Source organism: Pungitius pungitius, chromosome 19, assembly GCF_949316345.1.
Source record: "Pungitius pungitius chromosome 19, fPunPun2.1, whole genome shotgun sequence".
Taxonomy (NCBI): Eukaryota; Metazoa; Chordata; class Actinopteri; order Perciformes; family Gasterosteidae; genus Pungitius; species Pungitius pungitius.
Genome location: NC_084918.1, coordinates 4,520,844 through 4,546,766, shown reverse-complemented (window position 1 = coordinate 4,546,766; position 25,923 = coordinate 4,520,844). Strand labels below are relative to the sequence as shown.

General features: G+C 43.5%; 1 protein-coding gene and 1 long non-coding RNA gene across 5 annotated transcripts in view; one reads left to right on the top strand and one right to left on the bottom strand.

Annotated features, from left to right (window-relative positions):
• LOC119198721 (uncharacterized) overlaps positions 1 to 25,426 on the bottom strand; it is a 34,558-nt gene extending 9,132 nt beyond the window's left edge. The window contains exons 1-6 of one of the 4 annotated variants that reach the window (XR_009942769.1): positions 24,975 to 25,425; positions 24,260 to 24,330; positions 22,285 to 22,334; positions 21,754 to 21,826; positions 9,813 to 9,882; positions 9,518 to 9,691 (exon numbers count right to left, since the gene is read on the bottom strand). This is a non-coding gene — a long non-coding RNA (uncharacterized LOC119198721). Of the gene's footprint in view, positions 1 to 8,225; positions 9,692 to 9,812; positions 9,883 to 21,753; positions 21,827 to 22,284; positions 22,335 to 24,259; positions 24,331 to 24,974 lie in introns of those variants that run through there. The other 3 variants (XR_005114549.2, XR_005114547.2, XR_009942770.1) reach the window with 3 other exon arrangements.
• en2a (engrailed homeobox 2a) lies at positions 488 to 5,192 on the top strand. Its single transcript, XM_037456172.2, has 2 exons — positions 488 to 1,602; positions 3,478 to 5,192. The coding sequence occupies exons 1-2, from the start codon at positions 1,116 to 1,118 to the stop codon at positions 3,795 to 3,797; spliced, it is 807 nt and encodes a 268-aa protein (XP_037312069.2). The 5' UTR covers positions 488 to 1,115; the 3' UTR covers positions 3,798 to 5,192.
• Positions 25,427 to 25,923: the final 497 nt, after the last annotated feature.

The window sequence follows — 25,923 nt, the reverse complement described above, 5'->3', positions numbered from 1 at the left end:
TCCATTTGACCTTACAGGTGCCATAATAACCGCTAATGCAGAAATATTGTGAACATGATTACAGCCAATTAACACTCTTTCCAACGGTGTCTGGAGGTGTGTACGATTCACATATTTCAACACATGTTGCCTCAAAAGGTTTTCAGGTCACGGACCCCTAAATGGATCCACATTAGGCTAGTTCCCTCTTTACAATAGGGGTTTGTCTCATTTGCCTTCGAATGAGCACGTTCTTAGTTGCTATTGTTGTAGGGTTGAACTGTAATGAGCTGTGGGAATCGCGAAGTGTCGAGAAGGAAACGTGTATACATCTATATTAAACAGAACACGACCATAGTACAGAAATATACTATTTCTCGTTTTATTGGAAATCCCTCCCTGCCCTGCAAGCGAGGAACCGCGGGGGTCCCCTTTTTTTAATAAACACAAACATAGTGATGCACAACCGCCCCCCCCCCTAAAGAAATAAGTTACATGTTTATAACATAGATGAGTTATAGGGAGTATCTGGAAGCATGCGCAGGATTTAAATGAGGTTTTTCCAGGACTCTTCCCCTTTACCGAGGCGAGGATGGGCGTTTGTGGACTGCTCTGGAGTCTGCGTCACGTGGCTTGGTTTCTGCCCTCCCATTGGTCCAAGGCACGTGTCTGGGAGGACGGTGGGAAAACGTCACTCGGGGGGCTCGTATTGAAAATAAGAACAAAACTCCAGAGTGAGAGTATTAGAGCATCAGTTTAGGAGCCTCTTTATTTACCCTTAGTTTAGTTTAGGTGTAGGCATTGCTGAGCACACTCCAATCGGACAACACTTAATTGGATGGTGCGCAAATGTTTTGAGTCTGCGGTATCAGTTGTAACCCGAGATTGAGGGGAATATATGTCAAAAAAGTATGCTTTTCTCAGAGGGCACTATCGCAAGGCTTTGCATGGTGTCCAAGGCACCCACTAGCATTTGAGTTTTTTTTGTTTACATTTATTGCAGCGTGCCGTTTTTTTTTTTTTTAAATATATTTTTCTTCTATATAGTTCTTTGCGATTTTTTTTTTATTGCAGCGGAGCGAGCGCACGAGCAACAAAGGGGTTAAAAGAGAGCAAAGCGGGGGAAGTGAATCAGTATGGAGGAAAATGATCGCGGCAACAGAGACGTGGTGGAGCGGCAGGAGTCGGCGGATGAATCCAACAGAGCCATCCTCCCCCTCCTACAGGCGCCGGGGAACCCGCAGATCCCTCACCGGGTCACCAATTTCTTCATCGACAACATCCTGCGGCCGGATTTCGGACGCAAAAAGGACGGGGACGCGAACCGCGACGTGAGCAGCCTGGCACCGCGGGAGAGCCCCGGCAGCCCCGACGCGCCCCAGACCGAGCCGGCGGGGAACACGGTGCCGGCGGAGGGCACCTCCACCCCGCACACGGTGACCGTGAGCAAGAAGCCCGCTATAGCCGCCGAGGAGCCCCTGGATCCCCGCGGGGAGAGAGGAGACCAGTGCCTAAGCTCAGACTCGGACAGTTCCCAAGCCAGCTCGAACCCACCCGCGTCCAAGTCCATGCTGTGGCCGGCCTGGGTCTACTGCACCAGATACTCGGACAGGCCTTCTTCAGGTTGGTGCCACCGTGCGTGCGCTTTTTTTGTTGTTGTTGTTGTTGCTCCGTCGTGATGTCGGTAACCTGAAATACCCCGTAACACTGACCCCGGATGCCTTTGACCGACTTTCTCCCGAGTAGAACAGCGAGGCGCGCGATGTATTTACTCAACAACAGCTACAACAACAACTAAAATACATTTTAGAATTTGAGGAAATATTAGTGAATGTTAAGATTAAAAATGTTAAAAAACTAATCCCGTTGGTAGAAAAAAAAAACGTGGGAAATATGTGACATAAACACGAGATGGAAACAAGGGTCCATTTCGCTGAGACGGGGCCTATTTTCAATGCAAAAGAAAAAAAATATATAGATTTGTTTTGAATGGTCCAATTTAATTGAATCTTTAGAATGTAAACCACTCACCAATATACACCTAAACACGAATAACCTTCACTTGTTTCGAGCTGCCATTCGGGCAGTCGTTTTGTACACTTCCTCGGGTTGTGAATGCGATAATAAAATGACTTCTACATCAACTAAACCTTTGCGCTGACAGCCTGAATAGTCTTCCAGAAAATCTGCAGTTCTGCAAAAAATAATAACCGGTGCTTTTAAAAGCCATTTCTCTCCTTTAGAAAAGCGTTATTGTGTTCGGGATGAATTAAATATGCGTCTGTTTTCACAATGGACGCTCCCACGGAGAATGGCTACGCGGGCTGTACTCGGTGGAGTTTCTAATGTGCATTTGCAAGAATAAACTCGCGCTACAGGCTGTCAGCCCTGGCGAAGTTACGTCAGTGCATTCGTGTTAGTGTGTATGAAGAGTGGAGTACAACTTGTTCTCATGCATTATGTAACGCTGTATGGCGTGGCGTGGGCGACTACTACGAGTTGTAGAGCTGCACAGTTTTTATATGGGCTGGAAAGAAAAGAAGCACACGCGCACACACACACACACACACAGGGCGCCGATTCATCCGTCTAAAAAGGTTCGGCCTGTGTTTATGTCGTTTCATTAATGTTTTCCACTCTGTTTGGAGGAGGGAACCAAACACTAAGCGCACAGCTCCGCCGAATAGGCCTCTATCCACATGGAAAATGAACGTGCGTCTGATGTGTGCAACTCAAATTCTTTTCACGTTTGCCCATTGAGGAGGGTTTTCTTTTTTTCAAGTGGTCCACGAAAACCCAAATGCAAAGCAGCTGCATTGAACTGAATCCTGTATTTTAGAACAGTAGCCGGGATGTGTCAGGGATGTTTTGGTCCCGTGCGTGTTGTCCTATTGGTTAATAATTCCCTGTGTGTGTGTGAGTGTGTGTGTGTGTGTAGGCTATACGTGAATGTGTGTAAGAGAGGGCGAGGAGTAGATCGGAGAGGGAGGGAGAGGAGGTTTAGCTTCTTGGTTTGTTTTCTTCTTTGAACAAGTCAATTATTATTTTTTTTTACAAATCAGTCCTCAATTTTGCCAAAAATGTGTCTCAAGGAATCAACCCGACTTGGTTTGTATACAAAATAGAACAACTCGACGGTCACCGACTGCAAATAGACGTCTTAAAGAGACATATGTCAACTTGTTTGTTGATTTGGGGGAGATTAAACTCAATGTAGATTCGTACAACCTAGACTAAATGGACACACGCGTTTCATATGAATGCACAGGCTACACCCTGGATGTAAAGCAGTGAGTAGTCACGTGGGTTGATTCATTTAATGAGAAAACACAATTCCCATTTGGTCATTTCTGAAGTTTCTTTTAAAACGTCATTTGCCTGATCATCCCTTCTCCTGTTTATTCCTTTGCCCCATAATAAGGACCATGTTTTGGTACTGACAAACCCAACGTCTGTTTGTGACCCCTCCTCACCCCCCTCTCTACCCCCCCCCCGCAGGGCCAAGATCTCGCAAACCAAAGAAGAAAACGACCAGCAAAGAGGACAAGCGACCACGCACGGCCTTCACCGCAGAGCAGCTGCAGAGACTAAAAACGGAGTTCCAGACGAACCGGTATCTGACGGAGCAGAGGCGGCAGAACCTGGCGCAGGAGCTGGGCCTCAACGAGTCCCAGATCAAGATCTGGTTCCAGAACAAGAGGGCGAAAATCAAGAAGTCCACCGGCGCCAAGAACTCTCTGGCCTTGCACCTGATGGCGCAGGGACTTTACAATCACGCCACCGTCTCGTCGCAGGACGCCAAATCCGACAGCGACTGAGAAGTCACAGACGAACAAGAACCTACAGTAATCCTGTGATAGATTTGGGTTTTTTTTGTTGGCTTTTTTTTTTTTTATAGACGCAACCCACAGGAATATTTAAAGATACCCCAGGAGATACACAACATACAACAGACTTCTATCAATATCAGTGCTGACCCACTAGAGGAAATACGATAAAAAAAAAGAAATAAATAAAAAACAGGTCATTGGACTACTGAAGTCCCCACATGAATATTTAATGACACCATAGGTCTCTATAGTTCCCTATAGTAATATTAAAGCGGATTTTCGTTATATGGGAGGTTTTGTCAAGCCTACAATGCAATAATTCCATCGAATAAAAGGGCCAGCGTAGAGTATACCAGCATAAATTGTTTGAAAAAAAAAAGATATTTCTGCAATATCACGTCTATAAAAGATGTTGTATAAAAGATATGTTTTCATTGTTTGTCGTCGCCCCCCCCCCCCACAGGAAGGTACTACTTCCACACATCATTTTTCTATAGGCCCACTATCCATGATTGTCATCGTTTCACACTGAGCTAGCTGGCTCCTGACGTTTCGATCCGCCAGCGAAGTGAACAAACTGAAGTCCAAAGAATATTTTTCTGCTGCATCCAGGCTACTGTGAATTTAAATAAATGCTAACACGAGTTTTATTTCCACGCTTGTTGGTTTCCTTGGTTGTGTTTTAATGTAGAAACGGAAAGGAAGGTGGGTTTTTTTTTTTTTTAGAGGCAGTTAAAGAGCTAATTGGGCAGACAATGCATTTTGATACGTTTTTTTAAAAAGGGATAAAAAAAAGAAAAAGAAAATCAACAAAAAAATAATAATCACAGGAACAGTTTATTATCACATGTGACCGAGCGATTTTTTTCTAACACGCCACTTAACTAAAATGCTAAAGTTACGCCTTGCTTATGTGTGGTCGTCTTCTAGCCTTTAAACAAATAGTATGTGCGTACCCCATTCGTTATACCAATGCATCAGTGCAGCCATTATAGTTTTTAGCAATATACACCTTTTTCTTTTTTTGGTAGCTAACTTTTGAGGCTGTAATGCTGCCTTCAAAGTCCCAGAACTCTGTAGCATAAACACAATGACGACAACCACTCAGAGTACAGACTATAAAAGCAGGTTATTGGGTGTTCTTGTTAAATCTTTCTCTATGAAACAGTTTTATCACATATCCATCTATCATGAAAGGCAAATTCGTCAGTGACTGTATTACAAATGTTGGAAATCTCTTATCGTTGTTGAAAGGACTTCATATGTGTATTTATATAGATTATATTGAGAAAAAAAAAATCTATCCAATGACCAGTGTTGCTTTAGAGTAGATATCTGAGGTGTTTACACTGCTTGTTTATCTTGCAATAACTTTTTTGTTTCCTTTTTTTTTGTGAATGAAAATAGTTTATGGGGCCTTTGCATGAAAGCTGCAGTTTGTTGTACTTGGGCAAATAACTGTGTTTATAAACTTTGGTCTTTGTCAACGGAAGTATGATGGAGCTGAGTTTTAGACCGTATCCATACCAAATTGTGGACTTTTTGCCTTTCCAAGTGTTTTTGTTGTGTATCTGCAAAAAGTGTGTGTGAATTAAAATCCACCAAACAGAAACACACTTTGCCTTAAAGTTCAAGTGTGAACTTTGTATGAAACAGAACCGTGCCGAATCAGAGAAGCAGTATTACTTCAAATGCAGACTATTCAAGTTTAATGCCTTCATGGAAACATGGTACGACATTATGAATTTACTCATCAGCGTATATCTATCTATATATGAACATGTTTAAATAAAAATACAACACAGAGTTGTAGAATACAATGCTATTTTTTATTTTATGTTGGAAGTATTCTTTGGTATAAATGTACATAATTTGTATCATGTATTAATTGCGTAATTAACTGCCTCCTGAAAACTGCAAAAGAAGAGTAAATAAACCTTGATTATTATACAACAAACACGTCTCTTGCACCTCTGTGTGAACAAAATAGTTCATATATTTCCACTGAAAAGCAGAAACAATACAACAGAGGCCATGTCTGAAGTAATACGCGTGACCCTCCATCAATGCAGAGCTTCTGAAGGCATCACAATCACGCATTCTAAAATAGTTCAGGAAAGTGAAAAATACATAAATGTTGCCAAATATTCCCAAACGTATAATCACGGCCATGACAATCCTTTCCACGCACAAACACCCACTCCTTCTATGGGCGGTTCTGCGACACATTCACGGAGGATCAAATTCACGGCTATTCAGATTAAAACATTTGCCAAAGCGTCCAAACCGTATGCGAGGAGTGGGGGGGGGAGGGGGGGGGCTTGAGCAATTCCCCCGGCATGTTTCCTCAACAATGCCTTATCTGCATTTCCACACTTGCACCGCTAGTCTCCAAAACGGCGTGTCTGAGGGCCGCGGGGACGAGCGTCAGAGCGGAGAGGGCCGCTCCCGGCAATGACGTCACGACGGTCAGTCTTCCCCTCTGAAAGGAGCCGGAGCTTCTACCACAAGGCAGAGGGGAATTTGGGGAGAAAAAAAAGGAGGAGGAGGGGGGGGGGGGGATGAAGGTCAAAGCCTGTCATGGCTGCAGGTGGCACAGCCTCCCCCCCCCCTCTCTCTCCCTCCCCCTCCCACCCTTCACTAACTCATTCTCCACACAGAGCCTACTCACTCACTAAGTCCCTCCCGCATACACCCACGACCTCTTTATTTTTTTATTTCTTATTTCTTGTCCTCGCTTGGCACGCACGCATCCCAAATTCTCTTCGATTATTTGCATCCCCCCTCCCCTCCACTCCCCTCCCCTCACATGAACACGTCCCACCGGGGTTTTGTTTTTGTTTTGGTCCTTCATTCAGCTCATCAATAGGAAAACCTTCATCAACATCTTCCCTGGCAGAGAAGCTCCCAGGAGTTCAAGTCGGGACACACGAACCCCACAGGAGGAATGATCAGTGATCTGGGTAGATGACATCTTTCATGAAGCTGCAACCCCCCCCCCCGACCCCCCCAAAAAAAGTCTGAAACCAAAATGATTTTCTTGAGTATTGCTGACAATTTCCGTGAGCAGAGAATACATCAGGAAAGTATCAATGTCTCCCTCCGAACACAAAGGGGCCCCATCCTGCTATGACCTCTCCTGCCATCCTCCCCCTCCCCTACTGTGTCATTTACCCAGTTTCTAAATGCTTCCTACGGCCAGAGTGGAATCTGCTCAGAGGTGCCCGGGCTTTGTGGCGGAAACATAATTAAAGTGGTGAAAGATGTAAAAAGGTGAAGAATGGGGATGACATCAGGCCAATTTCACACTTGGCACTCGAATGGCTCGGTCCAAGCCAGGACTCTTGCCTCGCAACACAGATCAAAGCCCACTGTCACCGCACCAGCGCAGGACAAAAAAAAAAAAAAAAAAAAAGGCAAAAGAACACCTAACTGCTAATCCCCAGGACGAATATATTTTAATCTTGTTAGAATACAAGTTAATGCCGTGGCTCAGTGACTGAACTTTCTGGCAAGAACGAGAGGTGGACAGAATGTGTTTTACCTTCCCTTACCCCGAGGTGCCTCCGTCTGTGCCCCCCCCCCCCCCCCCCACGGGAAAAAATAAATAAAGCAGCCAGAGTCTGAACTAGCTTCCCCCTCTTTTTTTGGGGGGCAAACTCGGGGCACGTCGTGGAGCCACACAACCGCAGAGCCGCTGCGAGCCGACGGAGGAGCGACGGTTTTCATTAAGAACAGCGATGAAGAAGAAAAAGGAATAAAAGGGGGAGGGGGGGACTCAACCCCAGTGGCTTGTGTCAGCGACCCCGTCTGAATCCCCACCAGGGCACCTAACGCGCAAAAAGAGGAAATGAGTATATTGTGGACTGGTTGGTGTGTGTGTGTGTCCCCCCCCTCCTCCGCTCTCGCATTGAGCCCTCCCTTTCTCAGAAGCACCTTGGTAACCCTTGATCTGTCATGTATGGAGGGCCCGGGCACTGGGGCCTGCAGAAGTTGACTAGGCGGACAATAGCAAGCGGATGCTTTCTGGAAAAGTCACACCCAGGCGACTCTCATTTCACACACCGCGTTTGAGCGACCCTTGTGAAGAAATGAGAGACTTTGTTCACTCCACAAAATTCGTAGGGGGGACAAAAAAAAAAAGAAGAAAAAAACAAAAAACAAATCCCCATGTGCTTTTTCTTTATCCCCATGTAGCCACCATATCTGGGTTGCTGAGTGGATGTTTTTTTGTGCTCAAGCGGCTGAAATAAAACGTAAAAAAGATTTAATTTAATTTCACTTGGGTGTTTGTAACGTAGTTTGCGAGCTGCTGTTTTACACCAGAAAATCCACAACCGTAGGATGGAACATTACAGGTGGAACAGAAACGGATGGCATTAAAAAAAAAAAATCGGCTTGTAGGAAGAGTTAGACTTGGTCTTTTATGCAGACTGCATTTAATAGATGTCGTGCAAAAAGCACTTGTGGACCAACGGTCAGGATCCATTAGATGTTCCTCACCAAAACAACATGGGATTAATAAAAGCCCAAAACACTTCAACAGTTTGAGGTCATTTAAGGTACACACGTATATGTAAAAAGCTGCATCTGTAGATCGCTTTCATTACCGATTATTTTCTTGTTTACATTCATCCGTAGTTACATTCAGTCTATAAAATGGAAAAAGTAAAAACGGCAACAATGATTTACCAGCTTGGTTTCATTTTCAAATCGCTTTTTTGGTCCAACCAGCAATGAAAAATCCCCAAATATTACATTTACGTTGACATCAAACAGAAGAAAGCATTGGTTGATGTATGACTTTAATGGATATATTATCAGAATTGTTTCAGGTCAATTTTCTTTTCATAGACTAATATATAAATCAACACAACAAAAATGAATAAATTACAATACCAATAGTGGGAATGGAGTTAGAACGCATCACACTTCACATCATGAAGAAGTAATGCATCAATAAAACCTCAACATTCAGATTGGAAGAAACGTTTACTAATCCGTGATTAGCCATTCCTTCCAACGAGCAATGCAGATTACGTTTGCCTAATCACACAATACACTCTTAGGTTAGATCCCCTTCAAGCATTGTGATGCCTCCAGGTGCAGTTGGTCATGTTTAATGAATGATGTATTATGGAAATATCCAAAAAAGGTTAAATTCTCAAGTAAACTTTGTACCAACGTCAACTTTCCTGCTCCCTGATACTCTGAAAGTGTTCAGTCCAAATAGGAGCCACATTCGAGTTGAAAATGAGAATACAACAAATCCTTCAAACCAGCTTTACACACATCTGAATCCAAAGAATGACACAGGAGTAACATCTTATTTGAAGTCTCAAAGTGGCAACGGGTGTTTAGCACCGTATCAGTAAACAATGTTGAATCTACCAAAATCACTACCGGGTTCCTGCTTGAAGTTCTAAAAAAAAAAAAAAAAAAAAACCCTCTGTGCTCAGGAGATAACAAACGCATGTGCAAAGATATAAAAAGGTGCAGCTGCACTGTGAGATTCTGCATTACAATTTCATAAGACCAGGGAGCTCATGCAATAAGAACCACATCTCTTGGACATAAATAAGTTGCTTCTTTTTCTATATACCAAATTAAGATGTACAATGTACAGTCATGCCATTTCTGGCCTTTGTTTCAGAGTTTGTGTTGCTTCCTGACACAGCGAGACAGGGTCAAGGATACATCTGACTCACCTCAGGCCCCCTTGCTCTCCCGGGGATTGGCCTGTCACTCACTTTGTGGTTACGCATCATAACTGACAGAGGCACAAAGTGAGAGCTCGATGCTGCATCAACAGCAGCAACATCATCACCAAAACCCATCCTTAGCATGACATCTTCCTCCTAGTCCACCACCAGCCCTCAGCACTGTGTAGGAAAGGGTGAGGAAAAAAAAAAAAAAAGACACATATTCACACAAAGAGCCAGTAATAAAGTGTCATTCTGTGTGAGTGGGAAGACCTATAAATAGGAGGATTTGGACATTTACCTTAAAATTCTCACTGCAGTTCAGATGTGGCACAGCCTGCAATAGAGTTGTTAAGAAGTGGCAGCCAGACCTGCAAAGAGAGATGATTGGGTGTAATACTTCATTTCAGACGGTTTATTGAGACTGGATGCACACATCGGCGCGCCGTGATCCCTCCTAAATGGGTTCCTGGCTCGGCGAAAAAAGGGCGTTGGGTTGGTGTAGCGTACAGCCTTTAATTGGAATTAAGTAGATGACATAATAAGCACATGCATTGGGGCGGGTTTTTAACCCGAGAGCGAAGGCCTTTCGATGATCACCGCGCAAAATAAATACATCTCAGAACCACTTCGGAATGCAAATGATGCCGTTGGCCATTGTGCCGACAGCCCAAACGGAGACAGGAGGCCGTGTGCAGAGTGCGATTGCGTAGCTCCTGTTAGGACCGCGGATGCTGCGGAGCATCCTGTGATAATCAGAACGGAACAGAACTGCAGCCCACCAAAGACCTGCGTGATGAGTTCCACATGTTTGTAGCACTTCTCATTACGCTCATTACGTTTTTTTTCTATTGGGCTGTATTTACACTGAATGGTAACCATGGTTTCGCCAATTTTGTTTCAATGGATTTAATTTATTTCTGACATTCGGCCATTTTAAAAAAGAGGGATATACACCGGGGTTTAGTTCTATACTAAACAAAAATTTGGGGCTGGAATTGAGCTCCATCACAAGTTTGGATAAAGCGGTGACCAAAAAAAAAAAAGGTTAACCGTTCACTGATTTCCGCCCAATCTACCTGTCTAGACCTCTTCTGCTTCTACATTGTTCTCAGTCGGCCAAATACAACAGAAATAATCATCTCGGTTGGAGTTGGCATGCAAGGCGAGCGGCAGCTCAGTCAACCGAACCTTAGCTCACAGTAGTGGGCGTCTCTCTCTCCCCCCCCTCTGTCTCCCTCTCACTCATTCTGCTGCACGCTGCCATTTTAACTGTTCCTGAGTGGCAAGCGAGAGGGCGGGGTTGGGTAGTGGCGGCCATCATGGCGGAATCGCTACACCCACTCCTGAAGGAACGGCCTCAACTTCAAAGCCAAGCCGCACGTTGGGTTGCGTTTGTGGTTTAGGAACAAAAACCAGGGACTCCCGGGTGCAGAAGAGCGAGCTGATAAATACAGATACAAGGCATTTTTATTAGAGACTACTCATGTTAATGAAGTTATTCTGACAATTTGAAAACCATTGGGAGGAAATTTCATCCAAAGTATTAATTCAAATCCTGATCTGTTACGTCTCAATTGCTATATTTAAATATATAATATCAATCGTAGGCCAGTACAGTACATAGTACACATTATTACAGAGTTATGTCTACGGCTTGATTTGATGCACTTCATTTGGGCTTAAAAATTCTGAAAATACTTTTAATTAAATAATGCATACATGATTTATGTTTATAAGCAAACACAAATTTCCATCTATTCAAATATGAAAATTACAATTTTATAAAAAGGTAAATCTCAATAGAAAAATCCAAAAATTACTGCATGTGTGCCAAAGATAGAAAATTGCCCTGGTTCAACCAGGCGAAAACGTGAAAATGAGTTTTACGCATCATTGTTCAAAAATATACATGTAAATGTAAGAATATTGTTTGCTTTACCTCCAGCTGCCTGTCGAGTATATTGTAGAACACGAAAAACCAAATAAAATCAGAGATTACTTACTGCGGATGAGAAATAAAATGTCCAAAAATGTATCTAAATGAATAAACCAACATGAACCACAAACCGCAAGACTTTCGTTGTGTTAGAATGTCAAAACAAAAAAAGAAAGAAATCAGTCGTCCTTCCAAAAGTGTCATCGGGATCAGTTCAACTAAAGCAAACAAACATTTCTCATGAAAGTAAGATGTTGTTTCAGAGTTGAAAGGTGAAGGAAACCTCCAGCTATGTTTTCCTCTATTTTACACAAATAACTGGACCTGTGACCAGCTGAACACGTCACACAAATAAAAAAATAAATAAAAAAAAAGGAAGTCTCGCCAACACAATTCCTGCTTGTGGTCCCTCAAAGTAGACTGTATTATGTGGGTCACACCCTTACCCCCACCTCATTTCCCCACCCCCAACCCCTTAAAATTAAAAAAAGAAGTAAAAAAAAAAAAAGTCTTCCTTGGATGACCATGGTGGCTTCTAACCAACTATATTTGAGGTCAAAGTTCATCATGTATCCTTGGCAACACCAGGGCAACAAGTAAGTGTCTAGTGTCTAGACAGGTCACGGTAACCCCCCCCCCCCACCCCCCTCCCCCCTTTGCCCAAACCGACCAACCACCCACCCCCTGGTTCTTTCCGGAAGGAGGTGTCAACAGCAGCCAAGTGCAGGGTAAACAGGGCGGAGGTGGGGGGTGGTGGCCTTTGGCCCCCATGAGGTCGGATCAGCACCTCCACCCTCCACTGATCAAAGATGAGGATCCTCCTCGCCGGGAGCCCGGTCAAAGGGGGGCAGGGTCGGGAGATGAACCCTGCGTTTCTGTAATCTAGATGTGTCCAGACCCGATTGTCTCCTTTCACGGCTCGAAATGGACCCTTCCGGTGCCGCTGATTACATTAGGGAGGACAGCCTCTTTTCACTGGGGCGCCCGGACAAAAGAGCCGCTTCCGTGCCCCTTCGCCATCTGGTCCCAAAATAACAGAAAAGACCCAGGAAAAAAAAAAAAAAAAAAAGAAGAAGAAGAAGAAGAGAGAAAAAAAAAAAGCCAACACAAGGCCCTAAATGAAAAGGCCTGTTTGAATAGATGGGACGGCCGGACACACAAGCAAACATACAGTAAAGCCGCACACGTCCACGCACCGGTTGGGAAACAATCTGAATAAGCAAATAACACAGGAGCACCGGCGCTCTGACGAGCAGGTCTGCAAATCATGGACGGGTTTAAGCAGGAAATGTGCCACGCATACATCATTATCACCGCGAACCATCGATGCCCACAGGCTCTTTGTCGGTTTAATCTGGTATGTGTTAAACCGCCGTGGATAGATCTGTGATGGATGTGAAAAGAAGAAGAAAAGAAAAAAATGCAGTACAGTCGATAGAAAGAGAGTTAATAATTAAATGACTTGGTTCATTAGTCAAAACAAAACAACAACAAAAAAAAAAAACGCCAATGGATGTGTCTTCACTTTGACTTGAGTGGATCAGCGTCCTGGCTGCACAGGTCGGTCACATTAGGCTGATTGCCAATTAGCTGCGTTGGCAAACTGGTACACGGCCGTCACTTATTGGCTACGTTACCTCGTTGCCCGGTCCACTTTCTCAGTGATTTTCGCACAAGGCGTCGTGACTTTTGACTGTTCCTTTCACACATATTCAAATATTTGCACCCCCCCCCCCTCCTCCACCCCCCTTCTCCAACCAATGCAGCTGCTGTTTGGGCACAGATGATTGGGTCTAATTGCAGCTCATGTTGCCTGGAAATGGAGAAAAAAAAAAAAAACTCACAAATCCAAATGCCAATTACTGGACTTCCATTAAAGTTGAATAACTGGCATTCCACATAATACATCTGTGGCATCTGAAGGCGGACATGGTTTGCAACTGTGATGAAGTTTCAGAGTTCTGATTATTTTCATGCGTTTAATGCCGTTTCGTCTCCATTTAGAATTTGTGTCATTACTAATGGATTTTTGAAACAGTGTCCTTCAGGTCCTCAGTCACCTGCACATCTTTGCCGTCAAAGTTGTGGTACATCAACGTAATCATCTAGGTTTCTGAAAACCTGACATGCCATGAAACTAACAACTTGGTAATTAGAATGGTTACCCAACTAATTTAAAATAAAAGCTTGAAAAAGTTCCAATCTGCAGTCCGAAAGCCTTGATTTCGTTCCTTTGAAGATTACGCGTGACTGCGGGTTGTAATAATGCCGACCTGTTCCCCTCCAGCCGCCTCTTTGAAGGGTTTACATGACGAACATGCAGGTGGTTTCAGGTAAGCCACGCGGCGTTCCTGTCACTGAACGTAGAACTTGGAGCTTCTGGAGCTCTGTGCAGCTCACGCCGACTGTGCGCTCTGCTATGCATGGCTCGTCCTGCTCTCACGATCCGCAAGGAAATTCGGTAAATAAACTACCTCATTAGTGCCGAAGGTGATGCTGCCCTTGATCGTGAATGGTTTTGTCAGGAGAAAAGTAGACGTGCAGTGCTGGGATGTTAGATTGAGCAGCCTGCCCATCCGGGACCAGCTTTGCTATGAATACTCACACATTACACACGTTATGTACACACACACACACACCATACGATGCTTACAGCTGCAAATCACACAGACAATGTGGCTCAGGTCGAAATATTAAACTTAAAAAGATTTTGAGGATCGTTTTTTTGTTCATCGGTCCACCAATAATGATCGGAAAACATTTTACTGCCATCCACTGTGTGTAATAATCAGCTATGGCACTAAAGTTTGAAATAAATGTAATCCACATGTATATTATTGCCAGCACAAATGGGTGTTTTAATATATCATGAGTTGTAAGAACCTTACTGGTGGAACTAAGACACGGATCATCCAAGGTGAAACCCCTAAATACTATTTTTCCTCTTAGGAGCATAAATTAGAAAGCAATTATGTAAAGCTGATTTTAAGTGCTGAGATTTAATGAAACATTAATATCTTTGTAAGTATCTCAGGTCGGACAGAGCATATTTCTATGTAGAGCACTCTGTGAAATGTTTACATTCAAATTCTTATCAAAGTACATCCCAACTCTTAACTTTTCCTCCACCTACTTTTCTCTCTACATTCTTCATTAAAAAAATAAAAAAATCAAACATCAAGGCCCAAAAACCTTCTGCAGTGTGTTTAAAATCGCTATGTAAACTACACCAAATGAAAGTAAAATGCATTAAAACAATAAAAATAATTAAATGCAACTGTAGTAAAATACCCCAAAAGGACCAATGTCCCAGAGACCTAAACAGCCAAATATCAGATAAGGCGATTCTCAAAAGTGAGCTGAATGCCAGTCTACTGCTGTGATTCGTGACAGCCATATTCTGAGAGGAGTGGAAATTATTGTAGACTTCAAGGTCTTAAAATATCTACTTCACACATGTCATCAAGCTCTTCTCATCCCTGCGGAGATGCAGAAACACCCTGCGAGTATTTTACATATGATTTCTTCATCGGTGTCATTTCTGGGAGACCAGTTTGTAGGAGAACATTATTGAGAGAATAAACAGAGGAACAGGGGGGGGAGGGGGGTGCTGTGATCTGCCTTGTGTAGTTGGAATAAAGCTTTTCATTACCCCTTTTTAAAAGAAAAAACACAAAAAAAAAACAGACAAGTTCCAAACTTCAGAGATGAGGCACACACCTCTACCTTCATGCCGAAGCCCTCCATCATAGAAATAGGCTCACATTGGCTCACTTGTTTGGCTCGGACACTCACTTGTCGGCCATATTGGCAATTACTCGCAACGACACACTTGGACCCAACGGCACCGAAAGAGAAACCTCTCAAACACGGCGAGGCCGACTGTGGGGGGCGAGACTGGGGCGAGATTACAATTCGCTGGTAATTTATGTGACGGTAAAATATTAAATTTAAATGTGTGGCGGTCAGTTGAACAACGGGCAGAGAAGAAGAAGAAGGTTCTCACGCACGGACGGAACCGGACAACTCCTCACACGGCATCAGCATGCGCTTTCCCTGCTAAAGCTTCGGTTCCCAAAAGATTTTATTGAAATATAAATGTTACAAATTAAAAGAAAAGCAGAGCTCCTCCAGCAGCAGGTCAACCCACAACACTTGACACACACACACACACACACACACACACACACAGACAGAGTCCAGCGAAGCAGATGAACCACCACGTGACTGGAACCAAACTTTTGACTCTCCTCAACTTTCCTCCAGGCTCAGGAGAGCCGTCTCTCCCTCCTCCACCACGGCTGAATCCTGCTTCCAGCGAGCCCTCCATCCCGTACGCCGCCCACTTCTAATCTTTTGTTTACGGGTAAATAAAATCTAAATAACAAAAAGGCGCGATGGGAGTCTACACTGCGTGTGTGTGTGTGTGTGTGTGTGTGCGCGTCTGCTGGGGGTTGCGTATAACTGGCAGACACCAGCTCGGTTTCACGACTGCGGGACCAGTGAAGTGAGTGTGACATATAGAGGGCAGGTGGTGCCAGTCAAGTGAAGTACACAGGCGTAGTCCCAATCTGTAGTTTCTGAGCTCCATAATTGGTTATTTTTCCATCGCAAATCACCAAATTATGTCATCAGGCCTTACCGAGTACTCATTATTCACCGCAACAAACAAGCTGGAAGAAACGCGCAATCCTATGGAGACCTGGGAACCGCGTTCCAGGGAGGGACTCGAGCCGCCGTGTGAAACCAACAAGAACCAACGCGACACCTGGCATTTTCCAGCTGAAGTGGGCTGTTGCACGCCGCTGAGCACGGTGGAAAGACACAATGCTTTAATTGTGGAGGTTGTAAAAGGGCTGAAATTTTTTTTTAAATAAGATCACATATGGTTGGCCATATAATAAGTCTGTGAAACTTTTTTGAAAGCGTGAATTTTTGAAGAAAATGACATGTTTAGAGATCTTAAAAGGGAGCAAAGAATAAATAAATCAAAAAAGCAGATTGAGGATGTCACATTTGTGAATCGAGCCCATTCACAGCTGCTGTCTTCTCTGTTATGGTACAGTATTTCCTCATTGTCAGGGAACGTCCCACAGCGAGCAGCAGAATGGAAATGGTTCAAAACATCTTAGAAAATCAAATCAGGAAAAGAAACTAAATGAGCAGCTTCAAAGACGGGAGTGAAATGTGTTGGAAATTTGAATGGGAATTTATCCAAACAGATCAATTAATGTAGTCAGTCTACATTACAATTAATATATATACATGTTGCAGTTTTATTCATGTCTCCCTCATATTATACCTTAGAAAATGTTATTTTCATCCTTTTTTTCTTTTAAGGAATTTAAGTGCTGGAGGGGAACAATCTGTTCAGCAATCCTCTGCAGGGCTTCATGCATTCATTGGTTATTTTCATTGTGAGCGAATGAAAAAAAGACAAATGTTGAATGTACCATGGCGGGTTATCCCGTCCCTCAATGTGGTATTCATTATAGAACTGAGGCTTAAGACCAAGTTATTGTAACTTACAGATTCAATAGGTGGTTATTTTTTGTTGTTGTTGTTGTTTTTTTAAAGGTAAAAGTTTACACTGATGTCGCAACATAAGAAGAGTGTAATACATCAAAGTAAAGTGGACAACCACTTCTAAATGCACTTTGGAGACCACGCAGCGTCGGGCGCCGTCGTAAAAGGTGACATTGGGTGCCGACTTTAAAAGTCAGTGCAAACATTTTAAAGAGGGTAATTAGTTAACGGTTAAAGTGGGTAATCGCCTAGTGATGAAGATGAAAGGACTCCAAGCAAAACAAACTGGAAATGGGCTGGTACCATTCACATCACAGTGGGATTCCAGAGGTCATATGCTAAGTCCTGTTAAGAGCCTCAAAGGGCAAACCCTGAACATCGGCCACTTGTGTGTGAGTGTTTTAGACCCACCGGCAGATTTTAAGCACACAAACATTAAAAATATCAATTTCACATTTGGTTTAACGCTTTCACACTTTGTGTGTCACTGACACCCAGAGAGAAGGGCCGTGGAAGACAAAACACAGCTCCTGGATAAGGATCATGTTAATGCCCATCAATTAGGATCAAAAAGGGATTAACCGGCATGGTTGCAGCGGTAGGATGGCGGCCCATGCAAAGTCACTGAATACCAGGGGTCACACCCCCGACTTCATTAGGCCTGACCTCTCCGAGCCATTGTGTGGCAGAGAAAGAGACCCTGCGGTCTGCGTCCCCCCCCCCCCCCCCCCCCTTTACCCACCTGAGATGGCTTATAGGGAGTCAAATATGAGACACGCAGAAAAGCTGTTAGAGATCAGCGAAATATGAAATATTCACTTTCAAAGTCCAGAGAGACTTATTAGGTTACTGCAACTTGGAGCAGGTGGGTATTTACTTATCAACCCCCAACCGCCCGGCAAAGGAAATCACTTTTTTTTTTCCTCTCTCGCTCTCTCTCTTCACCTTGGAGAGGAGTGAGGTTTTCTAATTAGTCGCGGCGCAGCCTGCCCCTCGCTACCATGTACCTCGGGGTGGACGGACTCAAACTCTGATTGCTTTGCCGTCTTAATTCACCAAAAAGGTCAAATGGCAGAGAGGAAGGTGTGTCCAGGTGTGTTCGAATAAGCTCCAATTAGGGAAAAATGCAAGCACGCCCTCAAGTCTCTCACATCTCCACCTTGGAAGGAAGCCCTCAGTAGAGCTTTCTAGACTTGGGACGTTTTAATACTGTGGCATGTTAAGAGTAGTTTGACAGTTTTAAGAAATATAAATTTACCAGCACGAGACCCTCTTACAAATATAATATTCAAGCAAAATGATGAGTCACTACTTACTCCTTAACAGGGTTGTTGCATCATTGGAGGTCGATGCAATGGAGGGAACTTTATAGTTTTACTAAACATTTCAGTACCGAGACTCAAATTCTGGTCAGAACGGTCCTGATATTCTACAACTGCACGCAACGGAGTCACGGTTAATCACGTAGAAAGTAAACTAATTCATGCAAATGTAATCAGAAGAATCTCTGCACTGGTGCGTTTGTTTTCTACATTCTTAAATATTGGCACCAGGCTGGCGACGCTGTATATATATGCAACTAGAAAAAGGATTCTGTTGAGAATGAAGTGCAGACAGCCTTTTGGATGATTTCACTATTAACAGGGACACAGCTGACGTAGTGAAAAACACAACCGTAAAGCATTGAGCATGCGTTGCGTTGCGTTTCTGCGACGGCGACGGGAAGACGTTAGACTACGCCCACTCGCCTGCAAAGCCTCCATCCCGGCGGTACGGCTCAGAGGAAGTTAGGTTAAAAGAAGTTCATCTCCGGCCAAAAGCTTCTTCCCAAAGTGTTGCGTGGCCTGTTCGGGCTGCTGTTGAGTTTAAGCCGGCATGGCGCCTTGCACCGCAGTCAAGCGGCGCTCACTCAGGCCTGCAGCCGCCTTTGTGCCGTCTGCGAGGGCTCCTATAGACGAGCACACTCCATTTCAAAAGTCAGCGGTGGATTGGCAGTCAAATTAACGGGAGGCATTGGCCGAGCCGCCTACGCCACGCCGCTGAGCGGGAACGGACACGCGGCCCTCTTAAGGCACGCCCGGCTATTTACTTACCTTTTCAGGAAGCTCAAAAATAAGCGTTTTAACAAATTGACACAGACGCGATGGTCACTGAGCCGTTTTTTCCTTCTTCTAATGAGGATCTGGTGTTCGCGTGACGTTGATATTGATATTGTGGCTGCAACTGAAACTCGAAACCTTGCGCTCAGCCGGTGAGCCCTGTGTGTTGTGGTCGTTTTAATGATAAACAAAAAGGTCTGCTTATCGCCGGGCAAAGATCCTCCTGTTGGCTGAAGATCAATCGCATGCTTCAGAAAGCTCGTAAAATCCACCACATAGACAAGTCTCGCCTGTTGTTATTTTAATGTTAGGGCATCGTGAATACAGCATTAAAGACTCAACGGCAGAAATATTCAATCTAGGCAAAAACAGAAACCATATTGCATACTAGCAAAAGCGTTGTGTGTCCACACAAGTAAAACTATTTAATATAATGGGGATATTAAACCCTTCGACGACAGAATAAATGGTTTACTTCGCGTCTGCAAACTGGCTTCCTGCAATATGGTGAAGTAAACTTGTTTTCAACCATCTACAAAAAGGACAACAGGTTTAAGAATGCAAGACGATAGGCACAAAAGCAGCAACGTACTCAACATTAAGCTACAGATGGTGGAACTGCGAACTCGTCGTAAACCCAAGGTGTCTTTTCTCTGTCCGTTTTCGTGGCCGCAGAGCAGAGCGCAGCTCAATATGTCACCGACAGCTACTGTTGTTACGCGGCATCCGAACACCGCGTGGCTTTCACACGAGGTCTTAGCAGTGAAACTGGGTGTTCAAGAGGGTAAAGGTCACCTAATCCGTTCACTGGTTAGCGGCTCTGCATCAAAATATACTGTACTTTTAAAATACATTTAGCAATGGGCGCATTTAAAGCATTTTCCACTTTATCATAAAGATGTATTTTGCCAATGTTGTAGTGATGCAAAGTTACAAACAAAAAATATACCATTATGTCGCTTGAAGTTGTTTTTTTTATTCCCAGTTATCGTAATGTACATAAAGATTAAATATTTTTTACATTTAATGTAGATCTGTATATAGTTAGCGTAATACAATAAAAATGGAATCACAAATCGCATGCATTATGTTATCGCAAAGATCAGGCAAAAACATTTTGTTTTTTTATCTCTTAAAACGGCCGACTTGCTTAAATCAAACGCCATTTTATTTATATTGTTCAAATTCTTTTTAATGGCAATTTTCTAAAAACTGCAAAATACAATTTTAGCTGCGGTTAATATTCAACTGGGTCAAATTACAACTCAAATCAGACGTATGAAAACATTATCTTTTTATTGCATTTGAAAATATATTTTTTATTCAAGTTGATCGCGGGTCTTATTCATTGCCTTATGTTTTAAATGAAACTTGGATTAATTTTGCAAAGGAATTATAAATAAAAAGCAGAAACTGCATCGCACACAACATTTTTAAAGCAAAAGATTTTGCGTTATGCAGTTTTATATTATATGGTGTATATTTGAGACTTTAATTTAATTACCGTATTGACGTTTTGTTTATGTCTTTAAACACTACGTATTAAGTCACATTACATATTTCATCTAAATGGAATAAAAATGAAAGAGGAAAGTTTTACGTTGAAATCAGAATATTGATCCAAATAAAATTGGAATCGCGCTGCCGTTGATAAAAAGAAAACATTTAAGTCACAAAACGCGACTCCAGTGGCAGTATTTTTCACGTGCTTGCTCTGTATTCTTTTAAAATGTTCGTTTCCTCCTGCGAAAACCAGAAGAACCAGAAGAACGCCGCGAGTTCAGAGTTCCCCTTTCCCCACCAGCTACATCATAGTTCACCTCTCCCGCAGTTGCCTAAACCTAAAATGGACGCCGCTGGCTTGCAGCTAGCAGCGGCGAGGACCGGCTACTGGGTCACAGCTGTGCAGTTGTGCTCTTTAGGAGGGGAAAGGGGGGGGCAAATGGATCCGTGTGTTGGCAGGCAGCCAGGAGTCGCCTTCAAAAATACAGTGAAGGCCTTGGCTCAAAACATGGCGGACCAATGTCAAAGAGGGGGGCCGGCGCCGTCACGCAGCAGCAGGAGAGGCTGCGGAGGTAAACAACCCCGGCGTTCTGCAGCAGGCAAAAAGGCTTTCATGAAAACGAGCTCAGATGGTCTACGTGCACAGAAATAACCTAGAGAAGTCTTTTCACTATAGCTCAGGTGGCATTAGAGCCCGGATGAAAGCCCGTTTTCTCCAGACACCCTCCGTGATGCGAGACCTCGTGACCGCGCGGTGGGAGGAGACGGCGAGCCAATGGGAAAGCCGGGATGAGGACTCGGAGGCAGTCTCTTGCATCAGCGTTTTTTTTTTTTTTTTTTTTTCTCCAGCTAAGCCTCGAGTGAAAGTTACGAGATCCATATCCATGATTATGTTATGAAGAGATCAGAAATCAGCGTTAATAAAATATGATCGCCGCTGACTAGTGAATGACAGCACTGGATTTGATTAACCATTTCTCATCATATCATGGAGGCTTGGCTTTGGGAGCCAGAGCTCAACCTCTTTAAATCCTGGTCTGTGCGGCCAACCGATATTTCCCTCAGGCGATCCCATTCTCTCGCTGCAGCACCTTAAAGCATTCCTGGAATAGCTTTTCTCAACTTTGAACGTGCCCCCGAAAGTGCTTTAATGAACAGGTCAACTTAGATCTTACCATTTGGGCGGAAACACTGCGGCGTTGGAAGACACGTGAAGGCGTGAGCGGCTGCAAGGAAACATGGAGTCTCCTGTGAAAACATGACAACAAAAAAAACAATGTCAAACAACTGTTGGGCTTAGACACACGTCACGGACGGGGTTAATAAAATGAGCATTAAATTAAAAAGCGTAACTCATTCATCCTACAATTGCAGTAAGAGACTTTAAAGGAAAAGAAATATTAATAAAACAAAAAGGTTGAGCTGTTGTTGATACATTAAGCCTAAATTAGATTTGTAATTAAGACAATAAAAATGATGATGGAAGTTGATTTAATCTGCAGGCAGGAGTGCAACAAATAACAGATTAACAAATTAACTCTAGGCATGTTTGAAATACTGATTTTGAGACTCATTTGTGTGTTTTGAAAACAATATTGATGGCCTTCCTGTCAAAACTAAATTCACAATCCGATGTTTTGTATTAAGCAAGAACAACAACATGAAGTTACAGCAAGAATAAATATATAATCCTGAGACTTTCTCACCTCTCGCATCGCAATGAGTCATTTTACATCAATCGGGTTTGGGACCCGGCCTGCAAAAGACAGCGCACTCTTTAGGTGTACTCTTCCTTGAAAACAAAATCAACAAGCGTTCTGAAACCAGTAAAAGGAATATGACAAGACGAGCCCGAAGGAGGTGTTCGACAGCGGACGGGAATGCACTAAGCAGGCGATAATGAAGAGATCCGTCCAGGCGGGTCACTGATATGGCAAACAGATAAACATCAAAGAGTCACTGAGGGAAAGTAACTCGTAATGTCACAGTGAGGCAAGGAGCCAGAGTTAATATCACACCTCGCAGAGTAAGTGGGCCGTGAACCTAAAAAAAAAAATGTTTTTAAAAACACTTCATTTCGTGACTTACCTAAAGCTGTAAACATGTGTTTGATAAAGTGACGCCGTGCTTCAACTAATGTTTGCGGTCCTTAAAAAAATGGACTTTCTGTGAGCAAATAAAAAGCATATTTGCATTTTGCATTTTCCCGATAATAATTATGACTTTAAAATACGTTTCACAGGCTATAATTATGGGAGTTAACAGAGTCCAAAGCAGCAAAGCCAGAGGTGATATTACGATAAACTTTCCTTTCTAACTTCAGAAAAATACAATATAGTAATAATTCAGTGACTGCCAATAACTAGTCAAATAAGAGAGAGTACGATATACTAAATATATACATATATTTGTAACTAACTTCATTATCACCCTTATGTATCGCATTACATGATACTTGTGTTGACGCTGTCGCCTTCAAAATGTTTATTTGCCACATAAATAAATGCTGTGATTGTGGGTAATAGATTTTTTTATTTATCGTTATTATCTTAGAGATATGTACCGTAGGTATGCGTAGTTGCAAGATTCCGGTGTCCAGCTAATATACAGAATACAACTGCTAAAACCAGAGGCCAGAGCGACCTTGAGGGACCCTGGAAGCCTTTGCCACCAATGGCCGATGAATGATGAATCACACAAAATGGCTACCAGGGTTCCCAATAAAAGACAGACACGCTGTGGTAGAGAAACAAGGGAGAAATAAAACCTCCATCACGTCAGGAATAACATAATAACATTTACAGTCACTCGGGATAGTTGAAAAGATGGAAACCGGGGGATCAAATAATCATCCAAATGTAAACCGAAAAAATACGTTCAAGTAATAAAAAGCTTCAAATCCCTCCACATTAACTGGATTGTGTGCCTCTCGTGAGCGGCTCTTTCATTAAAGTAGAACGTTTCCCCGTGTTATTTGGTTTCGTTTACATCGATTCATATACGTCATGGACTGCGACAACGCCACAGTGGCCATCTTAACCCCAAAAAACGTGAGCCACTGGGAGGAGGGCTCTCAGAGTCATATGACCGCGGTGGCTGCTGACAACTGCATGTGACGGAGCAAAAGCGTCTAGACGGGTGAGAGACAGCAGCAGCAGATCAAGGACGCATTTACTGTTGCACTGACTGTTGAAGCAAGTTAAATGCATGTCTGTGCCCCCTTTGCATTTCTGCACAACACAATATATATACGAAACCTCGGTGAGGAAAACGTCCAACGACTGTCCTCACCAGTGGGGACATGCATTGTTTTAATCGCATGCTGGGTAATATTTCAAAATGTATGAAACGTGCCCGGCTCAGCCACAGAGAATACACAAAAAGTGCAGAATTTTCTATTTAAAGTGACAACACAGCCAGGGTCAAAATGGCAATTCAGTATTTTTGTTCGTATGATACGCTGCAGACACATTTTAGTTCAAACTACGTCTCATTGTATTATAAAGCTACTTGTGGGAAGTTCATCGTTATACTGAAAGCATTTCATTCAAGAAATGTTGACAAAAACGTTGCACGTAATCAACGCAAAAGAATAAACCGCCATGGTCTATGCAATAATCAACCGACACCAGTTCAACCTTTCAAAGCCTGTCTGAACCTACAGTGCTCACAGAAACCGACCTTTCTGACCCCAGCAGACTGCCTTCTGGGTGATGCACTCCTCCTGAACTCCAGGGCTGACGACTGGCCTCCTGCAGGGCATCGACAAGAGCCAGAAAAGAGGGGAAACATTTCATGAGGGGATCCATATTTCCTCACAACAGAGTCACGCAGATTAGTTTGGGATTAGTTACGTGCACCTGTGCTTTAGGTACGTGTTGTCCGACGCATTTCACGTCACGCATTAGGGAGCTGTGGCTGAAAGTGTTTTTTAAAAATAATCATTTTAAAATAAAATAAAAATAATTAAAAAGTACTCAGGAGACCGGTGCGTCCCGCCCTCCCTCCTCCCTCCTCCCTCCTCCTGCCGGCTGAGTAACAGGTATAGCGCACGTGGGGTTAATCAACAACCTGACGTCAGCAAAGGTGCGTCACCTGCGCATCCTCCTGGCCCGGTGCGAATGAGGTCAAGTCTTCCAAAACAAAACAAGCTTTTGCCAAGATTCAAAAAGAGGCACCTCACACGCTTTGTGCCGACGGCAAAGATGAACCCGAGCGTGTGTGTCCCGCAGCACCAAAGACTGTAGATAATGCGGGACAAGTGTCATTTATATTTTAAGCTAGCAAACCGAAATTATCAACTAAAACCCCACGGACACGCGTTGGCGGATAAACGGGGACGTTTGACGCCGCTGCGTCGAGTGCTTCTCAAGACAACTCGCACTGCTTCACCTACCTGTCCACGAGGAGCTGTCTGCTGGGAGGCTGCAGAAGAATAAACTTTCACTGTCTTTATCTGTAAAAAAATGTATTTTGGGGCTCAGCCCGGCGGCTCGTGGGCGAACTCGTTCGAGGAGGCGAGCGGATAAAAAAAAAAATCCCATTTTCCAGCAGGCGGGTTCCTCGTGAATTTGCAAACAGATGTGAAACTCCATCTCCAATTTTTATCAAATTCAGACAGACTCCAGACAGTCTCCCAGCGGGTACGTGCCTTGTCGTCTTGCGCGTGCACGTCGAATGGCGCGGGAAGCGGCGAGAACGGATCCTGGAGTGACAGCGCGGGGGGGCCAATGGCGAAGAGGAGTCGGGTCCAGTGTCCAATCACAGTGGCTGATATGTATAGGCCCCGCCCTCCTGCTCCTCGCCAGTCTGTTGACACTGCACTGAATAAAACAACAGAGTTAAGCAGTTCATTGCATTGAGATGTGGGTCACTGACTGCAGCCTATACACAAATAGCAGATGCATGGTGTTATTGATTTTAAAGACATATTATTACCCTGGATGTGTTCATTAATCAAATCATTAATTGTAAATCGCATAGCCTAAATGCAATTAACACAAATATTCATAATCTGTCTTTTCATATTCTTATACATGCACCATTTTACGTTGCATATCAAAGAATATTAATATGATCTCAGCTTGTAAAGTAACCACACATATTTATATTGGGTTTAACTCCCCAGACCCACCAGTTATAGTTGTGTATTGATATACAGTATATGCAGCAGCCATTGTGTCAATGTATGTGGCACATGACTACACGCAGCGGTGTGAAATTAAAACACTGGACCTGGCATTTATGCTAGGTAATGGAAAGGTAGACAGGTGGATGGATGGATGATAGATAAAGAAGAGATTGATTGCTCAATAGATACATTGCTAGATAGAAGATACATAGTT

What these genes read in the sequence shown, in the direction of transcription:
- en2a (XM_037456172.2), top strand. Translation starts at nt 1,116, where the DNA reads ATGGAGGAAAATGATCGCGGCAACAGAGACGTGGTGGAGCGGCAGGAG. An exon ending in CTCGGACAGGCCTTCTTCAG is followed by an intron (nt 1,603 to 3,477) that starts GTTGGTGCCACC and finishes CCCCCCCCGCAG; the next exon opens with GGCCAAGATCTCGCAAACCA.